The sequence below is a fragment of the Heliangelus exortis genome, chromosome 3 (genome assembly GCF_036169615.1).
Source record: "Heliangelus exortis chromosome 3, bHelExo1.hap1, whole genome shotgun sequence".
Taxonomy (NCBI): domain Eukaryota; kingdom Metazoa; phylum Chordata; class Aves; order Apodiformes; family Trochilidae; genus Heliangelus; species Heliangelus exortis.
In genome coordinates, this window is record NC_092424.1 from 107,046,975 (window position 1) to 107,068,474 (window position 21,500).

General features: G+C 43.4%; 1 protein-coding gene across 2 annotated transcripts in view; it reads left to right on the plus strand.

The window, feature by feature from the left end:
* Window positions 1-11,314, plus strand: part of KLHL29 (kelch like family member 29) — a 392,776-nt gene extending 381,462 nt beyond the window's left edge. For both annotated transcript variants that reach the window (XM_071742039.1, XM_071742041.1), the window contains one exon: window positions 8,981-11,314. In XM_071742039.1, coding sequence (XP_071598140.1) covers window positions 8,981-9,164 — 184 coding nt within the window. In that variant the 3' untranslated portion in view covers window positions 9,165-11,314. The remainder of the gene's footprint in view (window positions 1-8,980) is intronic.
* Window positions 11,315-21,500: the final 10,186 nt, after the last annotated feature.

Consider the following 21,500-nt stretch of genomic DNA (forward strand, 5'->3'; position numbering starts at 1 on the left):
AGTTCAGAATGGATTAGGGAACTGCCAAAGTGTTTCTATGTTTTGAAAAGGTGAAAGAGAGAATTTGAGTACAGCAATTAATTTTGTAAAGCACCAACATGAGGCTAAGTAGTCTCACTTAGCCTCGTGTTGGTCCTCTGCAAAATACCAGGGTGATTAATTTGGGATTTCATCAACAAATAACTAGAAACTTATAATATAATGAACAGCAATCAAGGTACTTCCCTGTTAAATGGGTCTTGTTACACCAACCTGTTGTCTTTTGGTTTTTTGGGGAGAGGAAGTTGTCTTTCTTGTTTTGGCTTTCAATAAAACACACCTGGCTGCTAAAGACAGCTGTGATTCTGTAATATAGTGCAGTCTCCAAGGTATTTGGCTAGTATTATATGGAATTAACCAGGCATACATTAGAGAGATTAAATCTGCCTTACTGACAGATCTTGAAATGTAGCTGTCAGTGAGAAGATACCATTGAGCAAGGCCACTGGTAGCAAACATTGATTCTTCTTCAACGTTATTTAATGTATCTACCAACAATCCAGGCAACAGAAAATCATGTGCAGGTGGTGCAAGACTTGCTGGGTAAAAAATGTTGCAGAAAGAGCTGTTTTAGCCAGTTACCTCCATGTCTCAAATGGTCTCCAGCTAGCAGTGGTATATTAAATGCAAAGCGATACACGGAGGAAGCGTGATTGGGGGCTGTGCATAGAAGCCCTGCTCCCCGTAGGTAGTCAGGAGCTTAGAGATCGACATAAAAGAGGCCACTCAGAGCTAAACAACATGGCTGCCATCACAACATAGTGGTTAAAAGGTCAGTGCAATGTTGGATATACAATATGAGCTCTAACACCAAAATGAGAACCAGCTGAAGCTGGGAAGAGAGAGCTGCTGCATGCAGCATAGGGGAGATGAGCGCAGGTCTTGGTGCCACACGTCAGCATGTGGAAATACCAGCAGAAGTTCAAAGAGAAGCAGCAAAAATGACCCCAGGTTGCAAATCAAATCTTTGACATGAGATTTAAGTTTATCAGAGAAAGGCTGAGAGGTGACTTGATCCCTGGGAGCAAGTGGGAAAGCTTTCGGTCTCACAAACAAAGGCGTCGCAGGTTATGAGGGATAGAAAGTCAAGTTACACATCTCAGCCTTGAAGTGAGGCACTTTCCCTACAGCAGGGATAATTAAACAGAGAAACAGCAAGGGAGGGGGTGAACTCACTAGTGCTCGATGTTTTTAAGAGGAGATTAGATATGTTTCCAAGAGAGATGCTGCCTGGGGAAAAGTCCATGGCCTGCGTATACACGAGCTCAGATTAACCAAGCACAGAGATCCCTTCTGACCTTAGTCTGTGAATCTATAAATTCCTCATTCCACTCATTAGCATGGATCACAAAAAACATGGTTTAAAAGCAGCAGCATAAACAACTTTAAAATTAACTGTATGCTATTGATCTCTTCTCACCAGGAATCACTCGATACCAAATTTGCTGGGAAAAATCTTGACTGCATGACTTTTATTTTTGTCTGCACTCTTTCTGCATGTCAGTGACTGGGGAGCGTGATGGCTTGAAGCCCAGGGAAGAGAAATGTGTGTGACACCTTCCCTACACATGAAAAATTAAAGATTCATTCAAATGGTTTTAATATCAAATTAAATGACTTTTAATGAAAAATGAAACATAAATGGTTCAGGTCTCTAGCTCGCAATCAACAGAAAAGCAAATGGAGCATCATTTTCAGATTAAGCCTCACCTGACAGAAGTCAATAAGAAATTTGTGTTGACCTAGATTTAACCCTTTGAGGGATGGTGCCAAATTGGCAAAGAGCTATAACAGGCCTGAAGCATTTTGAAATTCACTGCGAGTTCACACGCAGGTCTTTAAAATACTCCACATGACATGTGAGGGTGAAGGAAATATCTGACATTTCCCAAACATGTGTGTCCTGTTTGCCACATGGACCCCACCTCAGTTTGGCAACCCCTGTGCATCTGTGGGGTTTTTGGAGGCAGTGGCAGAAGACAACAGTTGACAGGGACAGGGAACTATAGTGACCACACACACCTTGCTCTGCCCAGCTGGACACCTCCCCCCAAGAAAGCCTTGAAAAGACATCCCCTCCAGCTCTGGAGAGTCCTCCCTTTGCAGGCAGGTTCTCCCCCTTCCCGCAATGCCCTTCAAGAGCTTATTTTTCCACAAGCAAGAAGAACACAGAATGTGTTTCTGTGCATGATTAAAAATTCCATATTCTGCTTGCTTAGGATGCAGGCAGCGTGCAAACAGGCGTGTGCTACAGAGAGCCTCCACGGGGCAACAGCAGCAGTGTGATGGTGCCAGCAATAATTCCATAGCAGCTAATTTAGTACCAGCAATTCCCAACAGACACCAGAAAAGCATTTTCTTTCTCCTCCTCTGACTCTTAACCAGTAAGATTTATTAGATGGTTCTGCCGAATGGAAATCTTTAATAAAACTTCGTCTCGGGCTGAACAGCACAAAACTGGGGTTGGTTTGTAGATTTTTTTTTTCCTCCCCCTCTGCTTCTCTTTAAATAAGCCCTTGTTCTTGGACAGCCAAGCATGGTGACTCCTGTGCTTTACTACCAGGCATTGCTAATGAATGGCACCAGCCACAGCCTCCCCCAGCTGATTTCTTTCCTGATTTCAAAGTTCATGGTAACTCCAAGCACTGGAAGGGGTGAGAGCACAGCTCGTTTGGACAGATATTCCCAGGTGAAGCTATTACAGAGCACAATTCCTTAATGGCCACACACTTGTCAAGCCCACAGACCTAAAGGCTGAGCTGCTCAGCAAGCAGCGTTTGCAGCTGGAAGTGTTTGTGGTCCAGAAGGGAAAACCAAAATCTTCCAGGATATCTGGAAGGAGTTGCATGTCTGGGACCGTGATCCATGGCAGCAGATAAGAACTGCAGTACCAGACTAATAGCAATAATTTCTGTAGCAGTTTGTGACAAAGGATTTCAGTGTGCAAGAAAGCATAACTGATAAAGCCAGAGCACTTGGGCCATTACTGATGTGTGATGGACTTTGGAATAAAACATTGCTGGTTTTCAGCAACAAGTAACGATGCCACATGATGGCTTTGGATCATTAGCAAGGAATAGTGCTCATGGAATAGAGGACAATATACCTGGAGCTTGGCCAAAACACCCACACTAATAATCCTGCTCCAAGAAGTGGCATGATATCCTCCTAATTGACCATGACTAATCTAGACCCTCATTTATCTATCTCATTGTAGAGATGACACCTCTGGCAGCACAAACACGGCCACCCGAGCTCAAGCTCTCTCAAACATAACAACCTGGCTGCCAACCTGACTGCAAATAACCACAGAGGTTGTCAGCACCCCTACCAAACTCAGGATATTGCTTTGGCAGCACCCCCCAGTGATGCCTTTCACGTGGGTGTTGCAAGCCACCATGCAGGGTGCAGGGAAAGGTTCCCAATTTAAGCTCAGCCTTCCAGGGCACTTGCAGCTCTGCCTTGTCCTGCATGGAGCTGCTTCCCAGAGGAGATGGTACCCCTCAGGCTTCACTTATCCCAGCACTTACTGCATGAGCCTCAGTCAGTTTTACCTCCAGCAAAGCCCTCCTGAAATCTTAGGGCAGGAAGAAAATCCATCCACTAATAAATGCAGGGATTTTTTTTTTTCTTCTTGCAAGCAGATTCTGTGTCCATCTAACAGACAATATTTAATAAGCTTTATGGAACTGTGCCAAATAAATTAGTGAGCACATGTGCATGCATAGGCAGGACTGAGGCAGGGAGAGGAGCTTTGTTTGTGGACTTGGAAGATAGAAAGGTTCAGGGAATCCAAACAACATCCAAACAATTCTACAGTTTCAAATCTCTTTTACAACCCTAGACATTACAATACATGATTTTGTTTAATTTTTTTCTTTTTTATCATTTCCTATTATAGCTGATGTGATCTTTAGGACTAAGCAGGAAATTTTAAAATAATAGTAATTAAAATTAAGAAATTTTGCTGGGAGTCTCACCACTTGGTGCTACATCTATCCATCAGGACTGTGGCAGGATCTTCCAGGCACTTGGCTCTAAAACACCAGAGAAAAGAGGCAGTGTCATCCTCTGCTTTGCATTGCTTCTTAATTACTGCCCATCAGGAGGCTTTGACTCTAAAAGACTTTTGAATGAAAGGTGGAGGGTCCAGCCTGTAGTATTCCAGCACTTAAAGGGCACCTACAAGGAGAATGGAGGCTCTATCTTCACAAGGAGCCACATGGAAAAGAAAAGAGGCAACACAAGTTGCACCAGGAGAGGCTTCATCTCAAAATAAGATTTTTTTTTTTTTTCTACAGTGAGATCATCCATTGGAATAGGCTCCCCAGGGATGTGGTGGAGTCCCCATCGTTTTCAAGATGTGATTAGACAGGGTGCCAGATAATTATTAATAGTGTCTTTTTCTTATGAAAGATTGGACCAGACGATCTTTTGAGGTCCTTTCAGGCTGGGCTGTTCTGTGATTCTATAATTCAGTGACTGCCTTTGTCCATCAAGTCCTTTAATGTCCAGAGTGGGATCTTCTCTGCCATCTGTTTGCTGAGGCTTGGGAAGGACTGTAAGGTGGATAGGCAGGGATTTAAAAGGTGTGCAGATTATACCAGCACTCCCACCATGGATAACCAGGCCCCCCACCAGTCCTTGATACACCTCACCCTTGTTTGTTGGGATTTTCCTAGGAATATGATTCACAGCTTCCTGGAGGTCAGCAGATGGCCTGGAGCAGCAGTGGCAGTACTGGGGGGACAGTCACAGTGTGATCCTCTGCCCCTGCTGATGGTTTGGGCAGTGATGGGGACCCTGGCACCTCAGGGGTGTCACCTGCAGGGCTTTGGGTGAAGCCTCTCTGGTGACTCACAGTACTTACCCAGGAGGTAGGAACCAGGGTCGTTAACCTGCCAGGTAATAATTAGCAAAGTGCTGAAATTACTTCTCCTGGAAGGAGTGGATGAAGTGACCTCCACTTTGACACCCATTGCCTTCACCCTGGGTGTGCTGCTGGGGAGATGGGGTCTGACTGCTCCCAATGCTGCTACAGGGGTTTGTGTCCCTGCAGCCAGGATCTGCAGCACAGAGCTTCCTTCCTCCCTCCCTTCCCGGGACCTGACAGCCTGTAATCATTTTATCTCTCTGGATTAATGGCACCGAGCAATAAACTCGCATCCTAATTATTGTAATTATTTCTTTCTTTGTACGTCAGCCTTGGTAACGATGTTTTTACAGCTGATGGGATGGAAGGGAGGGGGAGACAAGAAATACTGTCACAGTAATGAAGAAAGAGCAATGAGCATACTCCTTTCTACTCACTTTCCTCAAGGTTTTAGAGCCCACTTGAGTTTCCTATTCCCTAAGGTCCCAGAAATTAGCAGTGATTGTCCTCAAAGTGCAAAGTAGCAGCAGTCTAGGACTAAATTCCTAATTTATCTTAAGTACCTACCTGCCACGTTAGCCTGGAGATGCCTGAATGGCTCCAAAGTCCCCTGCTCATCTCAGTGCCCACTTAGCACTGCCTGGTTGTGTTTAGCAGGAGCTCACTGCCTTAACCTCAGCTGTGACTCCTGAGTGCAGGGCTGTGCCTTATCTCATTGATGGGAATTGCACACAGGGGGGGCAGAAGGTACTCTCATCACCATTTAAACTCCACACTGTCTTTCAGAGGTTGGAATTCAGCATCCATTTCCTCCCCAAAGGCATTAGCACCATGATGGGAGGCTCCAGTACTGAGGCTGCTTCTCCCAGCCACCAGGCAGGAATTTCTTCCTGTGCTGTAGCCCAGGTGCTGAAGAACTGAAGCAAAATTTGCCCTCCAGCTGTAACCCCTCATCCAGAGCGTGGGCTGAGGGGGAACCTGGACCCCAACCCTTGGCTCCTCAGCTGCTTGACAGTGGCAGCAGCTCTGGCTTAGAGTGGCTGCCACTAATTCTGCCACAGAGGAGGCTTTACAAGAAATGTGGGCAGCTAAGACACTGGAGAGGAATTTGTGAAGCACCCATGTCTCAGTTTAGAGCCCTGACACGAGGTGCCCAAGGGGACAGTGGGCACTTGTGGCCAGAGGTCACAGCCAGCCAGGAAGGGCTGGTGGCTGCTTGGCTTCTGTTCCCAAGGTCACTTGCAGCTTAGATGGAAAGGACACAGGATCCCCCCCTTTGTGAATCCCATTCTTCCCCTAAGATAAAATGCTCTTCCCAGAGCAGTCTCCTTGGGTAATGAGCAGTAAGTGTCACACAGTAGATAACAGGCTCTAAGCTGCTGGTGTGAGGTGCTGTCATCTACACCAGGGTGTCTACATCAGTGAATTAAAACTCAGCTGAGAACTTTGATCACCAGCTCTGATGGAGCTCCATGCACCACACTGACATCTCTTATAATTTCCCATTTTTGGTAATTTTGCAGCCAGATCTCTCCTGGGGATCTCTTCTTCTTTGGGGGGAGTTTCTTTTGGTTTTTTGCACTTCACCCAACGAAGTTGCTAAATTAAACCATTTGGGTTTTTTGGATCAAGCCAATGTTATGAGATTTATTGTTATGTGATTTATTGTTATGTGATTTATTGTTTTTTAATGACTGAACAGTTCTCATTAGAGAACCAAGGCACCAAAGCTGTTCTGTGGCACAGTCCATCTCTAACACTGAACTCACGTCCCCCTGGCACATCCCAAACCCTACCCCAACTCAAATAAACTTCCATCTCCTTCAGCTTCACTGCTAAGAGAACAAAGTAAAACACAAACAGTAACCACTGTCCCATGGTTTCATTTCTAATCTCTCATCCTGATGGTTTCAGCAGCCCCTCCACCACATAGGAACTGTTTCAGCATGGGGTGGGACCATTCTCCCTACTCCTCATGTTGGATATTGCAAACTGCAAATCCCAGCATGTCTTGTCCAGTACAGAGATGTGGGAGATGGGCTTCCCAACGCCCAGCAAATAATTGAATTCCTAAAGTATGGTTTAATTTGCACATTTGTCTGATTTATTGGGTGCTCTTGTCCTGCCACCTCTACTCCCCCTTGGCCATAGGGACCTCAGCCCTGGCAGCCGTCCCTGCCAGGCAGTGCCTCTCTGCCACCACCTCTGTCCCCTTCAGAGGTGGGCTCACTGTCACAGAATGACACTTGCTTTACTCAAGTCCTCATTCTTCCCTATTTCTCCCTGACGTTTCAGAAATAATTACCAGTGGTTCAGTAAGTTCATTAGCAAACTCCCTTAGGACCCTGGGCTATGCATCATCCAGCCCTGCTGATTTGTGGATGGGCTCTAATAAAGTGTTTCAAGTCTTTCTCTCTGCTTCCTCCTCCTTTCAGATTACCAGTTATTTTGACAAGATTCTCATTATTTCCTATTTCCTGGCAGTACCCAGGGACTGGGCTTATTTGAGTCCTCACTGTTGTCACTGTGGGTTTATTTTTAACTTGAGGCTCTCCTTCTCCACAAGGACATCAGAGTTTTATGTTCTTCAGAAACATGTGGCTTCATCAGTTCCAGTTAAGTCTCAGTTGATCCTGGGTCTTCCAGGGCTCTGTCTTTTGCCTTTCTCACTTTTTATCCTTCTTCCCACTGCTCCAAAATTAGCCAGAAGAAATCAATTTGCTTTTACCAAGCCTACAGCATCACTGCCCTTCCCCACTTTCTTAGATACCGGCCACCTCATTGCCTACAATTAATTTATCTTCCCCCCTCTCTCTATTTATCCCTGCTGTCCTCTGGTGTGTGCACACTCTTCAACTCCCTGTTTTCCTTCCTTACACAACCATCCACTGACTGCTCTTGGAAGGGATCCAACCACCAGAAAAGCCAACGCCAACCCCATCCAATTTAACATCTCTGAACGAGGTTGAGAACTCAGGCTTCCCAGCAGCTGAAAATCAGAGTCACCCCCTCACTGGGTTTCCCCTGGGCAGTGGCAGCAGATTGAACATTGCAGCCCTGCACAGGCTTTTCCCACTTCCAAATACACACACAGAGCCCAGTCCCTCATCTCTGACATCATTACCCCAAAGTGAGTGTCATGCCTGTGCATGGTTGCTGTAGGGCTGAAGTGGAATGAGGAAGAGATGAGGCCAAAGAGCAATTTTCCTTTCAAATACCTTCCCCACCTATGCAGCTCCCTCCTACCAAGAGCCTATGGACCATGAGATTACCCCAGCCTCATCCTCAATTTGCAGGAGATACCTGAAGTCAAAAACTTTCCTATTAAAAAAGAAGTAAGGTTCTTTTTTCTTCTTTAGATGCCAACGTGTAGCTCCCCTGCCAGGCCCTTAGCTGGACATCCCCACCCTTTAGATTCACATGCCCCAGGTTGGGTTTCCACTTGATGCCACCCCTTGGGCATTTCCCTGGGTGCACAAAGAGGACAAGGCAGCAGGACCTTCAACCTCCTGTGCCAGAGCATCACCATGGAAGTGCTCTCAGAGCATTTTTTGTCACGGTTTGGGTTTTTTTTTTTCCTTGGTTTTTTTTTTCCTTTGTTCCCCCCCCCCCCCTCACTTTGCAGCATTTATTGATAATAAGAGAAGTAACGAATTAAGGATTTATTCCAACCAAGGTGTCAGGGACCCCAAAATGCCTGGATTGCTTTTGCATGTTTGACGTGTCACAGGAATGCTTTGTCCCACTGCAGATCTCAGATGTGGGCTGGAGAAACATCTTACTTGTTTCTAATTTCTGTTGTTTAAATCAGAGACAACATTTATACCTGGTACCTGGTAGGAACACCAAAAAAAAAAAAAAAAATAGGATTGATTTGTGAGGGAGAAAAGGTGGGGGAAGAAAAATGCCCACAGAGCTTTATATAGACAAGAATAAAAGGTGTCTTCATAGTTCATCCCGTGTTGCAAAAGATGATGGTTTGTTCAAAGCCTAAAATATAAATTTGCTGTATAACAAGACTAACTAAAACTTTCTCTTTAAAAAAAAAAAAAAAAAAATAAATTACAGTGCTGTGGTTCTGGATGGAAAAATTTATGCCACTGGTGGGATCGTTAGCAGCGAAGGACCTGCCCTGGGAAACATGGAAGCCTACGACCCCAAAACAAACACATGGACACTGCTCCCAAACATGCCCTGCCCCGTTTTCCGACACGGCTGCGTGGTCATCAAGAAATACATTCAGAGTGGGTGATGTGCCCCAGGAGTTGGATGGAGAACTCTTTGAACCTGTTGGAAGCAGGCAAGAAGAACACCACTACTTAAGGAACAAAAGCAGCCAAGCCAGCCAGAGAACATAACTGCTCGAAAGTCTTGATTAGTGTCTACATTGAATGTAGAAAAATCATCCTCACCTTTTGGTGAACAAGGAGCAGAGAGCTCCGTGCTATGTAAGATATTGTAACTTAATAATACAAGGGTGTCACTAGATGTTATAGTGGCACTTGTTCTGGACGTCAGCTTTTGGTCAACCCAGGTGCAATAGAATTTCACATATTTTTTAAGCCGGGGAAGAGAGGAAAAAAAAAAAAAAAAAATCTGCATTTTACTTTACAGCTCAAGCTTGATTCTTAAAATAACCATGCAAATTAGTTTTACTATTACACTTTAGGCATCAGTCTATTTGAAAGGTCAAAGTGTCCTTACCACTTTGATTCCTACATTTGTTTTTAACAAATATGTGCTTTTCAGTACCAATGACTGAGAGAAATCTTGTGTGACAGATGGCTTATGTTGATGTCAGTCTTCCATCAGATCAAACAAATCTTTCAATTCTCTATCACAGAGCCCAGGAGGGAGGGGTGAGCTGGTGACCGGGGAGAAGAAAAATAGCCATTGGTAATAAATTCTCTGTAAAATGGTGAAGAAAAAAAAAAAAAAAAAAAAAAGTATGTTGGGCTGGGTGAGTTTCTGCTTGTGGTGATACTTGTGTGGGCACTTCTGGCCATGCCCACAGTTAGGGGGGGCTTCTAAACCTTTCCTCCCAGGTTCTGCTGATGAGTGGACTTGGCAGCGTTTGCTTTCCGAATGAAATCGGTTTTGATTCCAGAGGCATCCTCCTGATAATCCCACTCTTCACTTCTGATTGGAATCCCATTAAAACACACAGCAGAGGGTGGGATTTCCACGTGTTCATCAAATGGAGAAGATGGCTCCTGGTGTGGCTATGCACTCAGTTCTGACTCTCAACCAAAATCCTTCTGTTGGGATTTACACCACTATCGTTAATGTAAAGTCTGAGAAGTTTTTGTTATTTTATTTTTACAAGTTTCCCCATAGGTGTGGAAACCTCATGCTTCTCTTATTTACAGATTTTAAACACATGAGTTTAAATCCCATGGTAGAAAAAAAAATGCATAGACTTAAGTCCAGTATAAGAGACTTAAAGTGATTACTATGTAGAGTTGTAAGTATATGCACAGCACAGGGGTTATATTTTTATATATATTAAAATATTGTCTATCCAGAGAGCATTGTGATGTGGAAATTCTTTATAAATTTATACATTAAGGGATCAAATGGGAAACTGGGTAACACAGAGGGGGCAGGGGAAAGTATCTTAAAATTCACAAATAGGAGGTAACCCCAAGCTAAGGATTGTTAGATTTCTTTCAAAGTAGAAGGAAAAAAGTTGCCATACTTGCCTTTGCAGACTGAAATCCCAAATGCCATGCCAATAATTCAAGGAGGGTCCTAAATAGGGTGTGTGTGAGCTCTTAAAGTCAATATCTAGCCACATTTCATACCAAATATGCTGGCCTTTTTATACAGAGGGAGGTCTGCCTACAGCTTTGGGGTAATCAATGCAGATGGTTAGCTAATCATCTTATTTTATTAATAATCATTTATAAAATTAAAAAAAAAAATTTGTATCTTGCAGTATTTAAAGAAAAAGTGCTCAAGTCAGCAGAGTCAAGCTCTAGGGTGACTCAAGTCTCTCATTTTGACAGTGAGGTTCCAGCCTTTGTTATGCATTTGTTTTATTTATTCTTTAAAAGAAAATAAAAAGCACAACAAAATAATATACTAGTATGTCATTTAAAGTATTTATGTCAAACAGGGTGCAAGTGTGAACCTAAAGATTGGAGCACAAGTTTCTAACTGCCTGGGGCAGGACTTATTTTAGTGTTGGTGTGTGTCTACCTCCAAAGGAGGTGCTACCTGTCAACAAGACCTAAACACATTCAACATTTCCAGTTTAGCTTATTTCTTCATTTCTCACACTGGAACAAAACTGGCTATTTCTGTGAATAAAAACAGGGTTATCTGTAATGGTATTGTATATAGTTTATGTTTACTGTTAAGTTCTTGTTATATTATAATAAATATATTTATAGATCTAGATTCAGCATTCAGATTGGATTAATTTTGTCACAGCTGACCAAGAAACAACACTGCATGATCAGTGACTTCAGGTTTCACCCCAGCCACGGATGACACTGTGTTCATTCCAGCCAGACAGCTTCTTTTGCAAATCCAAAACTCTGTGGCTAAACATTTAATTGCTCAGTAGCTTCCAAAGTACTTCTTGTTTCCAAAAAAAACTTTAGAAGTGATTTTTGGATTGTATTCAACAAGACTGTTTATCTGTTTTCCCAAACTTACCTATAGGTAAAGCACAAAAGGGCTCAAGATGGTTTAAGGAACTATCTTGTTAAATACACTGATGAACAGGGGTTTTTTTTTTCTTCTTTTATGTGTTTTGTTTTAATTGGAAGTTAGGATTTGTACCGCAGTGCTGCTGCAGTGTCTCAAGATGAAACCCACCTTGGCCCCATGGTCAAATTCCTCCATGCCCAGTGCAGAAGCTCTGGAACTCACTGGGTGCATCCCTCAAGGATGTAAATGCAGCCATTCCTGGTTCCTTTGATGTGCCACTAGGGTGTCATCTGGTGGCTGTAAAACTGGGTATGGAACAAAGATGAGCCAGGTGTAACTATCCTCAAACACCACTGCAGTGGACCATTTCAGCTGGATCTTAGGAGGTAATATCTGTTCTACACATTAAAAAGAAAAATTTGACATATATTGAAATTGCCTCTGGTTCTTAGAGAGAACATCTACGCAAGTATTTAAGAGCCTGAATCACACTTTTAAAACATTTTAGTTTAGGCTTAGTGGCTCGGGTTGAACAGCCTGTGAAGATCACTAAAAAAAAAAAAAAATAAAAAAAAATTGTAATTCAGTGTTACATAACAATGCTGCAATAATCCAGCCCAGGTGGAATGAATTGCCAACCTTTTATCTGCGCTCTGCAAAGATCTCTTACTCAGCACTAGTCAATAATACTTGGTAGGATGAGCAAGACACAGGCTATTTGCTTTACTTGTATGTGGAAATTATTTTAGCTTCCCTCTGGGAAGTTGGATGAGCGCTTTTGCCAAATGAATCATGTGCACATATCTGCTCAGAGATTTTTCTTCTTAAAAGCTTTAAGAAGAAAGCTGTAAGAAATTCAGGGGACAGGTTGGCTCAGCAGCCTAATAATGATAAAAACTCTTTTGTTCACGGGTTTGACTCTCCCCTGGCTCACCTGGGGAAGAGAGTGATCTCCAAAGGGGGATGCTCACTGGTAATCACCTCCCTCTGACAGTCTGCACCAGTCACCTGCTTTCTTCCCATCATTTCATTTCATGGCAAACACACTGTACTAATAAAACCTCAGCAACCCCATCTTTTAATTAACTGCAGGTAGGTGTTCAGGCTGAGCATCACAGAGTGCAATTGGAACAAGCTAATTAGAGCATTCACTGCACTTCAGCTTGCCCTTGGTGGGGCCCAGACACACACAGGAGCACCCACTTCCCACAGCTGCAGGGATGAGCTGGGATGGGAGCTGGAGCCTGCCCTGCTGCCTGGCTTCAGGAATATCATTGTGCTTAATCAGCAGGGACAGCAAAGGCACAAACTGCTTCAGGTTCTTTACCCACCCACCTGGCTTCTCGTGAAGGAAGTCTCTGGATCTGAGCCCAGAGCTTTTCTCTGCTCTCTCGAATGCAAGGGCAAGGTCTCAGAACCACACTGTCTGCCTGGCACCAGCTGGAAAAAGGTGACTTAAAAGTCAAGGGGTGGGAGGGGATAAACCTGCAAACAGCACATCCAGTCAGGGCTGTGTGTCAGGTCCCTAGGAAGAAAGACACCAACTCCGTATCCACTGTGACATTTTTACAACTTGTCACACTAATACATGCTTTTAAAATTGGATGAGACCCTTAAGCTCACCCCTTAATGCCTTCCTTCCCATTTCAAGTTGTCTCAAAAACAGGAGCTGAAACATGCTCTGGGCTGAAGTAAAGATGCCAGCACGTAAGGAAAGGCAGCAGCAAGTTCCTATCAGTGAGTGTTCTGGGTTGATAACTGAAGACTGCAGGATAAGCCAGAACAAAAATGGTCTGGAGGGAAGCAGATGGATGTGTCCCAGACACAGCGTTTCCATCACTCATTACATTAAGCTGGGCAGTGATACCAGAACAGAAACACTGTTTTTCCTCCGAAAAGCCTATTTGTTTGAGGCACGATTAAACACTCACTGAGGTTAGAATGCAGGAAAGCCAGAGCTGCCATCACGGGCTCCTTAGCTCAGCTCTGCAAGCATCACAAGCAGAGCAGCGTGGTCTGAAGCTGCTGGAGACTTGAAAGAAAAAAAAGAAAGTTAACCCACCTTAAAGGTGACTCTCCCTTTGCTAGTCACCCCTGTTTTTTTCTTTTGATAACACACACTTAGGAATGCAGTAATTCCTGTTTAACTCTTAAAGAGTAACAAATTCTGGTTTTCTTTTATCTAAACAAAATTCTGCTTCCATCAGCAGTAGCTTTACACGTGGAATTAAATGTTTTGGCTCAGTTACTACCTGGGAGAAAAAGGACCCAGTGCTGTCACCAAGCCAAATCTGCCTCTGAATTTTTCATTAGTGGTGGTCTATAAAATGAAGATTTGCAAGGCTGCCTGCTGGGTTTTATTTCATCAGATGTTACTTTTGACCAGCATTTTCTTCTGCCTTTCGAGTTCATATCCCAGCTCTTACATAGCAAAATTCATACTGGCAATGGGATGGGACTCTTTCATGACCTGTCCAGACAATAGCACTAAGCATTAAAAAGAAAAAAAAACAAAAAACAGGCTCTTTAATAGCTTAACAGGCAGCTTCAGCATGTAGCTTGTAAGGAAATGAATACAGAACTAGGAATTGTGATGACAACCAGGGCTAAGCTGAAGATCACTTAAAGCCAAGGCGATACACAGACTTTCTCTGTCACCCAGCACTGGTGACCTTTTCTCACATTTTCATGGCTAAAGAGCAGACACATAATTGAAGCCACTGGCAACACTCCCACTTAAGCTTCAGCTCTTCCCACCTCATTAAAATACACAGCAGATTGTAAAAATAACAGCTCTTACAGGTAGGAAGGAACCAATTCTTCTCCACTCCTTGGGAACTTTAAGCAGTCCCTAATTGGTATTACAGTGTCCTTGTGCTGGTGGACAACATCAAAGAGCCACACACTGAATAGTGAAGGTGAAGCACCAAGTGCTTTATTTTTTTTTAATAGTAAGAATAGAGTGAGCATTATGCTCTCTACCAGAAACAGTCCCCACACCCTGGTTAAAATACTCTGCTCTCACAAAGGAAGTCTAAATTTCCAATCCAACCGGAATTTCTGTACCCACTCCCTTTCCATATAAATCTGAGATCATCTTTCAATACTTCCATGTCCAGCAAACACAGCACTCCCTTGCTTGTTGACACCATGTTGTGTTTCACCTGCTTCAGATGAAATACAAAAAAAGCTGTGCCCAGCTTTGCTGCAAGCTGCCTGTTTATTTACTCCAACATATAAATCACACACACACAGACACACACACATAGAGCCTTTCCAGGGAAAATGAAGAGTGGAAATGTGGCAGGCAGTGCTTGGGAATGGCTGACATTTCTGTTTCCTCTTTGGCAAGAAACACCCCATGGGGATGAAGACATCCAGACCACCCACTACCTGGAGGGGATCTCAGGCGTCCCCTTCAGGATAAATGGTTTTGAATTCAGGAGGTAACTGAGCACCCAACCACCTCCAGAAGTCCCAGAAGTCTCTGCCCAGCTGACATTCATTTTTAATAACACGTGGGTATTTCAGGAAGAGTGCTGATAATGTGAAAGCTACCAAAAGGGCAAGTGAATTGACTGGGTAATTAACAGGGCATTCACCTGGCATCAATCCCAAGTAAAAATGGGAAGATGGTATCTAACTAAACTGATGATGAATCAGAGATAAGAATAAATACAATGATTTTCTAGAAAATCATCTGTATCACACAAATCTGATTGCATTCTCTGACAGGATTACACATTTGATTGATAAGGTAATAGATTTTCAACAGTGTGTGACAAAATACTTCAACTTTCTCACTGCACAGTATTCAGACAGTAAATATTAAACAGGCTAAGAATAGGCAGATTGAGGAATATCTAATCTCCTCGAGTAATTTTCAACTTGGTATTATCTGAGTATTTCTAATAAGGGAATCCTTTTTTTCCAAAGTTCTTGAAGGAAAAAGGTGACATAAATCACTGGTTTCAGACCTGTGGAAATGGAGATGAGCAGAGGGTAATGAGGACTGATCCTGTGCTGCCTGGGACCACTAACACAAAACTTTTTGAGAATGGCATAATGGAAAGCTGCCAGGCTGAGAAGATTCAAGCAACAAGAGCTCCCAGCCCAATTTCATGGCTAAATGTACTAAATTGATCTTTGAATGTGTAAAAAGGGGAACAGTGAGTAGGAATCAGTGATTTTTAGCTCTATATATGGCACTGGTGGGACCAATGCTGGAGTATCCCATCAATTTCCTCTGTGAACAACTGCTTCAAAGATGTTGAAAAATTGACCCACTGTAGAAAAGAGCCACAAAATTGACTTAAAGGCTGGAGAAAATGCAGTGAAAGACATAAAGAGCTCATTTTGGCCAGGAAAAAGGAAGGCTGAGAGGCTACTTAATCACAGTCCATTAGTCTCTTCATGGGGGCAAAAAAAAAATCTATGTGTGAAGAGTCTAGAACATGAAGTGAAGAGAAGAAGCAGTACCTAGAAGTAAGAGCCAGACCAAAAAAATGAGGATTAAGACACCTGTTCCTAACCATGAGCTTCACCACTTGATGATGAAAAGCCTGAAGAGTAGGGCAGATGTACTAACTCTGCAGGTAGGTATTAGATGCCTTTTTTGCAAAGACTGAGAAGCTCTACATAAGTTACTAGTGCATGCATGAGATTAAATCACACATGCCACAGCATCGGATTGAAATGACCATATTTTTCTGCTGACATAATTCTCTGTGAATAAAAACCAAATTTTTGTGACAAATTGCTGAACACTTGTGCCATCATCAGGTGTCATCTCATTTCCATTTCCAAAATTTATTCTCATGTATTGAGAAGATTAACAGTAAAGATGCACAATTTATGCTCAGCTTGTACTTCCATGGCTGGCCTCTGAATCTTGTGAAAACAAAGCTTTTTATTATTAAAAAAAAAAAAAAAGTTTTCAGCCTTCTGGACATGCTTTAAATTTCAGACCAAGCTTCTCAAGCATTCTGACCTCAATATAAAGGCCAGACATTAATTTAAAACCCATAATATCTCCAGTGCTTCATGAAAATGCAGTGTTACATGCTTATAATTCAAATAATTCATTAATAAACTGATGTTCATAGCCACATACATGTGACTGAGCCACTTGGATCCTCACAAGTCTATAGGACGAGACGGGATCCACCCCAGGGTGATGAGGGAGCTGGGGAAGTTCTCCAAGTCTCTCTCCATCATTTACCAACAGCCCTGGCTCACTGGGGAGGTCCCAGATGATTGGAAGTTGGTGAATGTCACCCCAATCCACAAAAAGGGATGAAAGGAGGATCCAGGAAACTCCAGGCCTCTCAGCCTGACCTCAGTGCCTGGCAGGGTCATGGAGCAGCTCATCCTGGGGGCAATCACACAGCACCTGCAGGATGGACAGGGGATCAGACCTAGCCAGCACAGGTTTAGGAAGGGCAGGTCCTGTCTGACCAACCTGATCTCCTTTTATGATCGGGTGACCCACCTGGTGGATGAGGGGAAGGCGGTGGATGTGGTCTATCTGGACTTCAGCAAGGCCTTTGACACCGTCTCCCACAGCATTCTCCTGAAAAAGCTGTCAGCCCAGGGCTCAGACAAGAGCACTCTGTGCTGGGTTAGGAACTGGCTGGAGGCCACCAGAGTGGTGCTGAACGGTGCTGATCCAATTGGTGTCCCCCAGGGATCAATGCTGGGCCCAGTTCTGTTTAATATCTTCATTGACGATTTAGATGAGGGGATTGAGTCCACCATGAGCAAATTCACAGGCAACACTAAGCTGTGGGGGAGTGTGGATCAGCTGGAAGGCAGGAGGGCTCTGCAGAGGGACCTGGACAGACTGGAGAGTTGGGCTGATTCCAATGGGATGAGGTTCAACAAGGCCAAGTGCCGGGTCCTGCACTTTGGCCACAACAACCCCATGGGGAGCTCCAGGCTGGGCACAGTGTGGCTGAGAGCAGCCAGGCAGAGAGGGACCTGGGAGTTGGGAAGCTGAACATGAGCCAGCAGTGTGCCCAGGTGGCCAAGAAGGCCAATGGCATCCTGGGCTGTGTCAGGAACAGCGTGGCCAGCAGGTCCAGGGAAGGGATTCTGCCCCTGTGCTCAGCCCTGGGGAGGCCACAGCTTGAGTCCTGTGTCCAGTTCTGGGCCCCTCAGCTCAGGAAGGAGATTGAGGTGCTGGAGCAGGTCCAGAGAAGAGCAAGGAGGCTGTGAAGGGATCCAGCACAAGTCCTGTGAGGAAGGGCTGAGGGAGCTGGGGGTGTTGAGGCTGGAGAAGAGGAGGCTCAGGGGAGACCTCATCACTCTCTACAACTCCCTGAAAGGAGGTTGGAGACAGGGGGGGTTGGGCTCTTCTCCCAAGGAGCTCCCAGTAAAACAAGAGGGAATGGGCTTAAGCTCTGCCCTGGGGGGGGGGGGTTAGGTTGGATCTTAGGGAGAAATTCTTTCCAGAGAGGGTGATCAGACATTGGAATCGGCCGCCCAGGGAGGGGATGGATTCTCCATCCCTGGAGGTTTTTAAGAAGAAGCTGATGTGGCACTCAGTGCCATAGCCTGGGAACCACAGGGGCAAGTGGATCAAGGGTTGGACTTGATCTCAGAGCTCCTTTCCAACCTGGAATGATTCTGTGATTCTGTGACTACTCACATTGTATTGCCTTTATCTCTTACTTAACTTTTTGTAACATTGCTGAATGCTGTGAACATCCCTTCAAAACTGATTTCAGAATCTTATTAGAAACAAAAAACAGATTGGTAAATTGGTAATTTGTCCTTCCCTATCACCCAAATCAGGTATTGCTGCTCCTTCAGGTAGCCTCCACACAGAGGAGGGATTCTACAGGGTATAATGCAGTCAGCAAGAATTCAAGACCTTAGAACTGAATTAGAGATGCAAATTCTGGAGATGAGAAATAGTTCCTTTACTAAAGAAACCATTATCTTTCCCTCTACAGCACAAAGACTCAATTTCTTAGCAAATTAATTTACTAAGCATTTACATATTTTCTAGGATGAATATTTTGGCCTCTGCTTCACTTCCTTTGCTGAAGAAATATTTCAAAGAGAGCTCTTTTCAAATCTCCCCAAGTCTTTCCTTCCTCTCAACACACAGCCCCAAAGCCAGCCCGTCACCTTGCACAGACTCCCACATCCAGACAGGCACAGCTTTAACATCTCTGGGTTACAGCACACTTAAAGTTTTAAGTTGAGACAAAGAGGTTTTCATCACAATGTAATTAATCTCCAGAAAAGAAGAAGAAAAAAAAAAAAAAAGAAAAAAGAAAAAAGAAAAAACCAAACCAAACCAACAAACAAACAAAAAGCCCCACAAATGGCATGAACATTCCCAACAGCTATCCCAGCCTTGGGGACCTGTACATTTCTTTCACATACTCTGCCAAATTCCTGACTGCTGTGAGACAGAAATCAACAAAAACTGGGCTTGTTCAGCCTTGAAAAGAGAAGGGTTAGGGGAAGCCTTATTAATTGATGTTCCAGTACTTAAAGGGAGACTACAAAGAAGACAGAGACTCCCTGCTTACAAGGAGTCCCATGGACACGAAAAGGGGAAACGGGCACAAGTTGCTTCTGTCCAATTGGACACCAGAGGAAATTTTTTCCCTTTGAGGACAGTCAGACATTGGAATGGTCCCCCAGGGAAAGGGGTGGGTTCCCTCACTTTAGAAAGTTTTAATTCTCAGCTCCACGGGGTGCTGAGACATCTCATGTAAACCATAATATTGGAAGGGTTGGACCAGATGATCCTTGAGGTCCCTTCCCACCTGACATTTTAGGATTCAACGAACACAAACATGGAGAGGAGTCCATGGCAGTAAACACCACCTGAATTCTGCAGTATCCCTACACACCCTGAGTTCTGCAGCACTGATGCTCCAACTGCAGAGCTGGAACCACCTCCTCCTTTCTCTCCATCATGTAATTGAATGTGAGCTGCCTTCTAACATGGCTTAACTCAAAAATACCTTTTGCACCCGAAACTTGAGAGCAGATTTATTCCAAATCAGCATCCACGTATCAGCAAACCTGAATGCAGATGTGGCCAGGTTTATGCTAACATCCCACTAAAAGTGACGAATCCATTTTAAAGCTCAACAGCTTATCATATTTTTAAAGGAAAAGGATTTTCCCTACTATTAAAGTAAGGCTCAATACAGCATAACTTGAACGCATTCCTAAAGTAAATGGAATTTTGTAGTAGACAGCTATTTACTGGCAGTGGGTTCAGCTGAATTATACTCCCTATGCAAGTGATCACTGTAAAAAACTTACTCACCTAGAAATGGAATGAGGCTGAATTAATTAGTGTTAAAGTTTATAATCCCTCATTTTTATATAATAGTTACATGACCACAAGTAATGCATAAAAGTGAAAGAAAACCACACAAACCTAAGAGTTTGGCTTCATTAATCAGTCTCTAAGTTTACTGATTTAGCTTTCAGAATTTATTCACACGCAGTGCTAGCTTAAAACCTCATATATTACAAGTCCAAATCCAAATCCTTCCTGAGATAGAGAAGAAAAGGATCTCATTTTTAGTTTATTTAAGTAAATCACCTGAGGGGCTTAAAAGAGGGAACAGAGGATGTGCAGCACTGCAACTCTAGGGAAAGAGGGGAAACTGCACTTCAGAACTACATCTGAGGCAGAAACCAAGAGAGAAGGAGCAGCGAAGCACATGCCAAATACTAGTGTTGTACAACCTTCTACTTAAGGCTTAATTAACAACATGTGATACAACCCTCCCTAATTTATGCATTTGAAGGACCACCAAGTATTATTATGTAAGAATCTTTCAAATAAAGCAGTTTTGTCCTTTTTGACTGCTTATTTTTGCAGCCACTCTCAGAAACCGAGCCTGAAGCTTTCCTCTCCATTAACACAGCCACCACCACTCCTGAAATACAGAAGCAGATACACAAAACCTCACACCCTCTGTTCTCCATTCACAGCCCACAAACCCCTTGGGTGCTGTTCAGTGTGGTTCTGGTATCTGCAAGGCTATTCAGATAACAACAATCTGACCATGCTGATACCAAATGAGCCTAGGCTCTCACTGATTAACTACTATATTATTATATATATACATATATAATAAGTTGTATATTTTATTTGATTTCTAATTATGCTTTCAAAGCTGTGTGTAAAAGTGGACCTGGTGTCAGATGTGAAATAAGTTACTACTACCATCTACTACTCCAATAGTCTTTTGCCCAGAAGCCCTATAGTTCAAGAGAAGCAGAAAGAATGAGTGGAAAGTCTGCGTTCCATGTCCTGTGCCTCAGGAGAAGCCATGAAAGATGAACAGAGCAGCTTTCTCATACTCTGTTCCACATCAAATACATCACATGTAGTTTGCCTGCTGTGGACAAATTGCCAATTACTGGGGACACACACTAAAAGGAATTCCTAGATATATTAAAAGTTCATCTTTAAAAAACAAAAAACAAAAACCACCAACAAACTAAAAACAAACAAAACCCCCACAAAACCAAGCACAAAAGGTCATAAGACCTTTGATAAACAGAGAAGAGAGAGACTGTTTCTTTAAAAAAAAAACCTCTAATGAGAAACTCTGGTATTACTTGGATGCTGATGTACTGTAAGCAATGCCAGGTGGGAACCTGCAACTGAACACAAAGCATTTCCTAAGCAAAGAGCACAACTTGACAACAACCCTGTTAGTCACTCACCAATGTACAGTGCTAATTTCACTCTGTCAGTCAAACTTAATAGTGGAGTATTTTTCCTTTAATGGATAAACACTGAAAGCAAAATTATGGCTTAAACAACTGAACAGCAAGATCCCAGAGTAAAAACACCTGAACTGCAAAATCCAAGAGGTCTGGAAAGAGAAAGACTGATATCAGATAGCATCTCTTTTAAATACATTTTTGAAGAAGCTAAAGC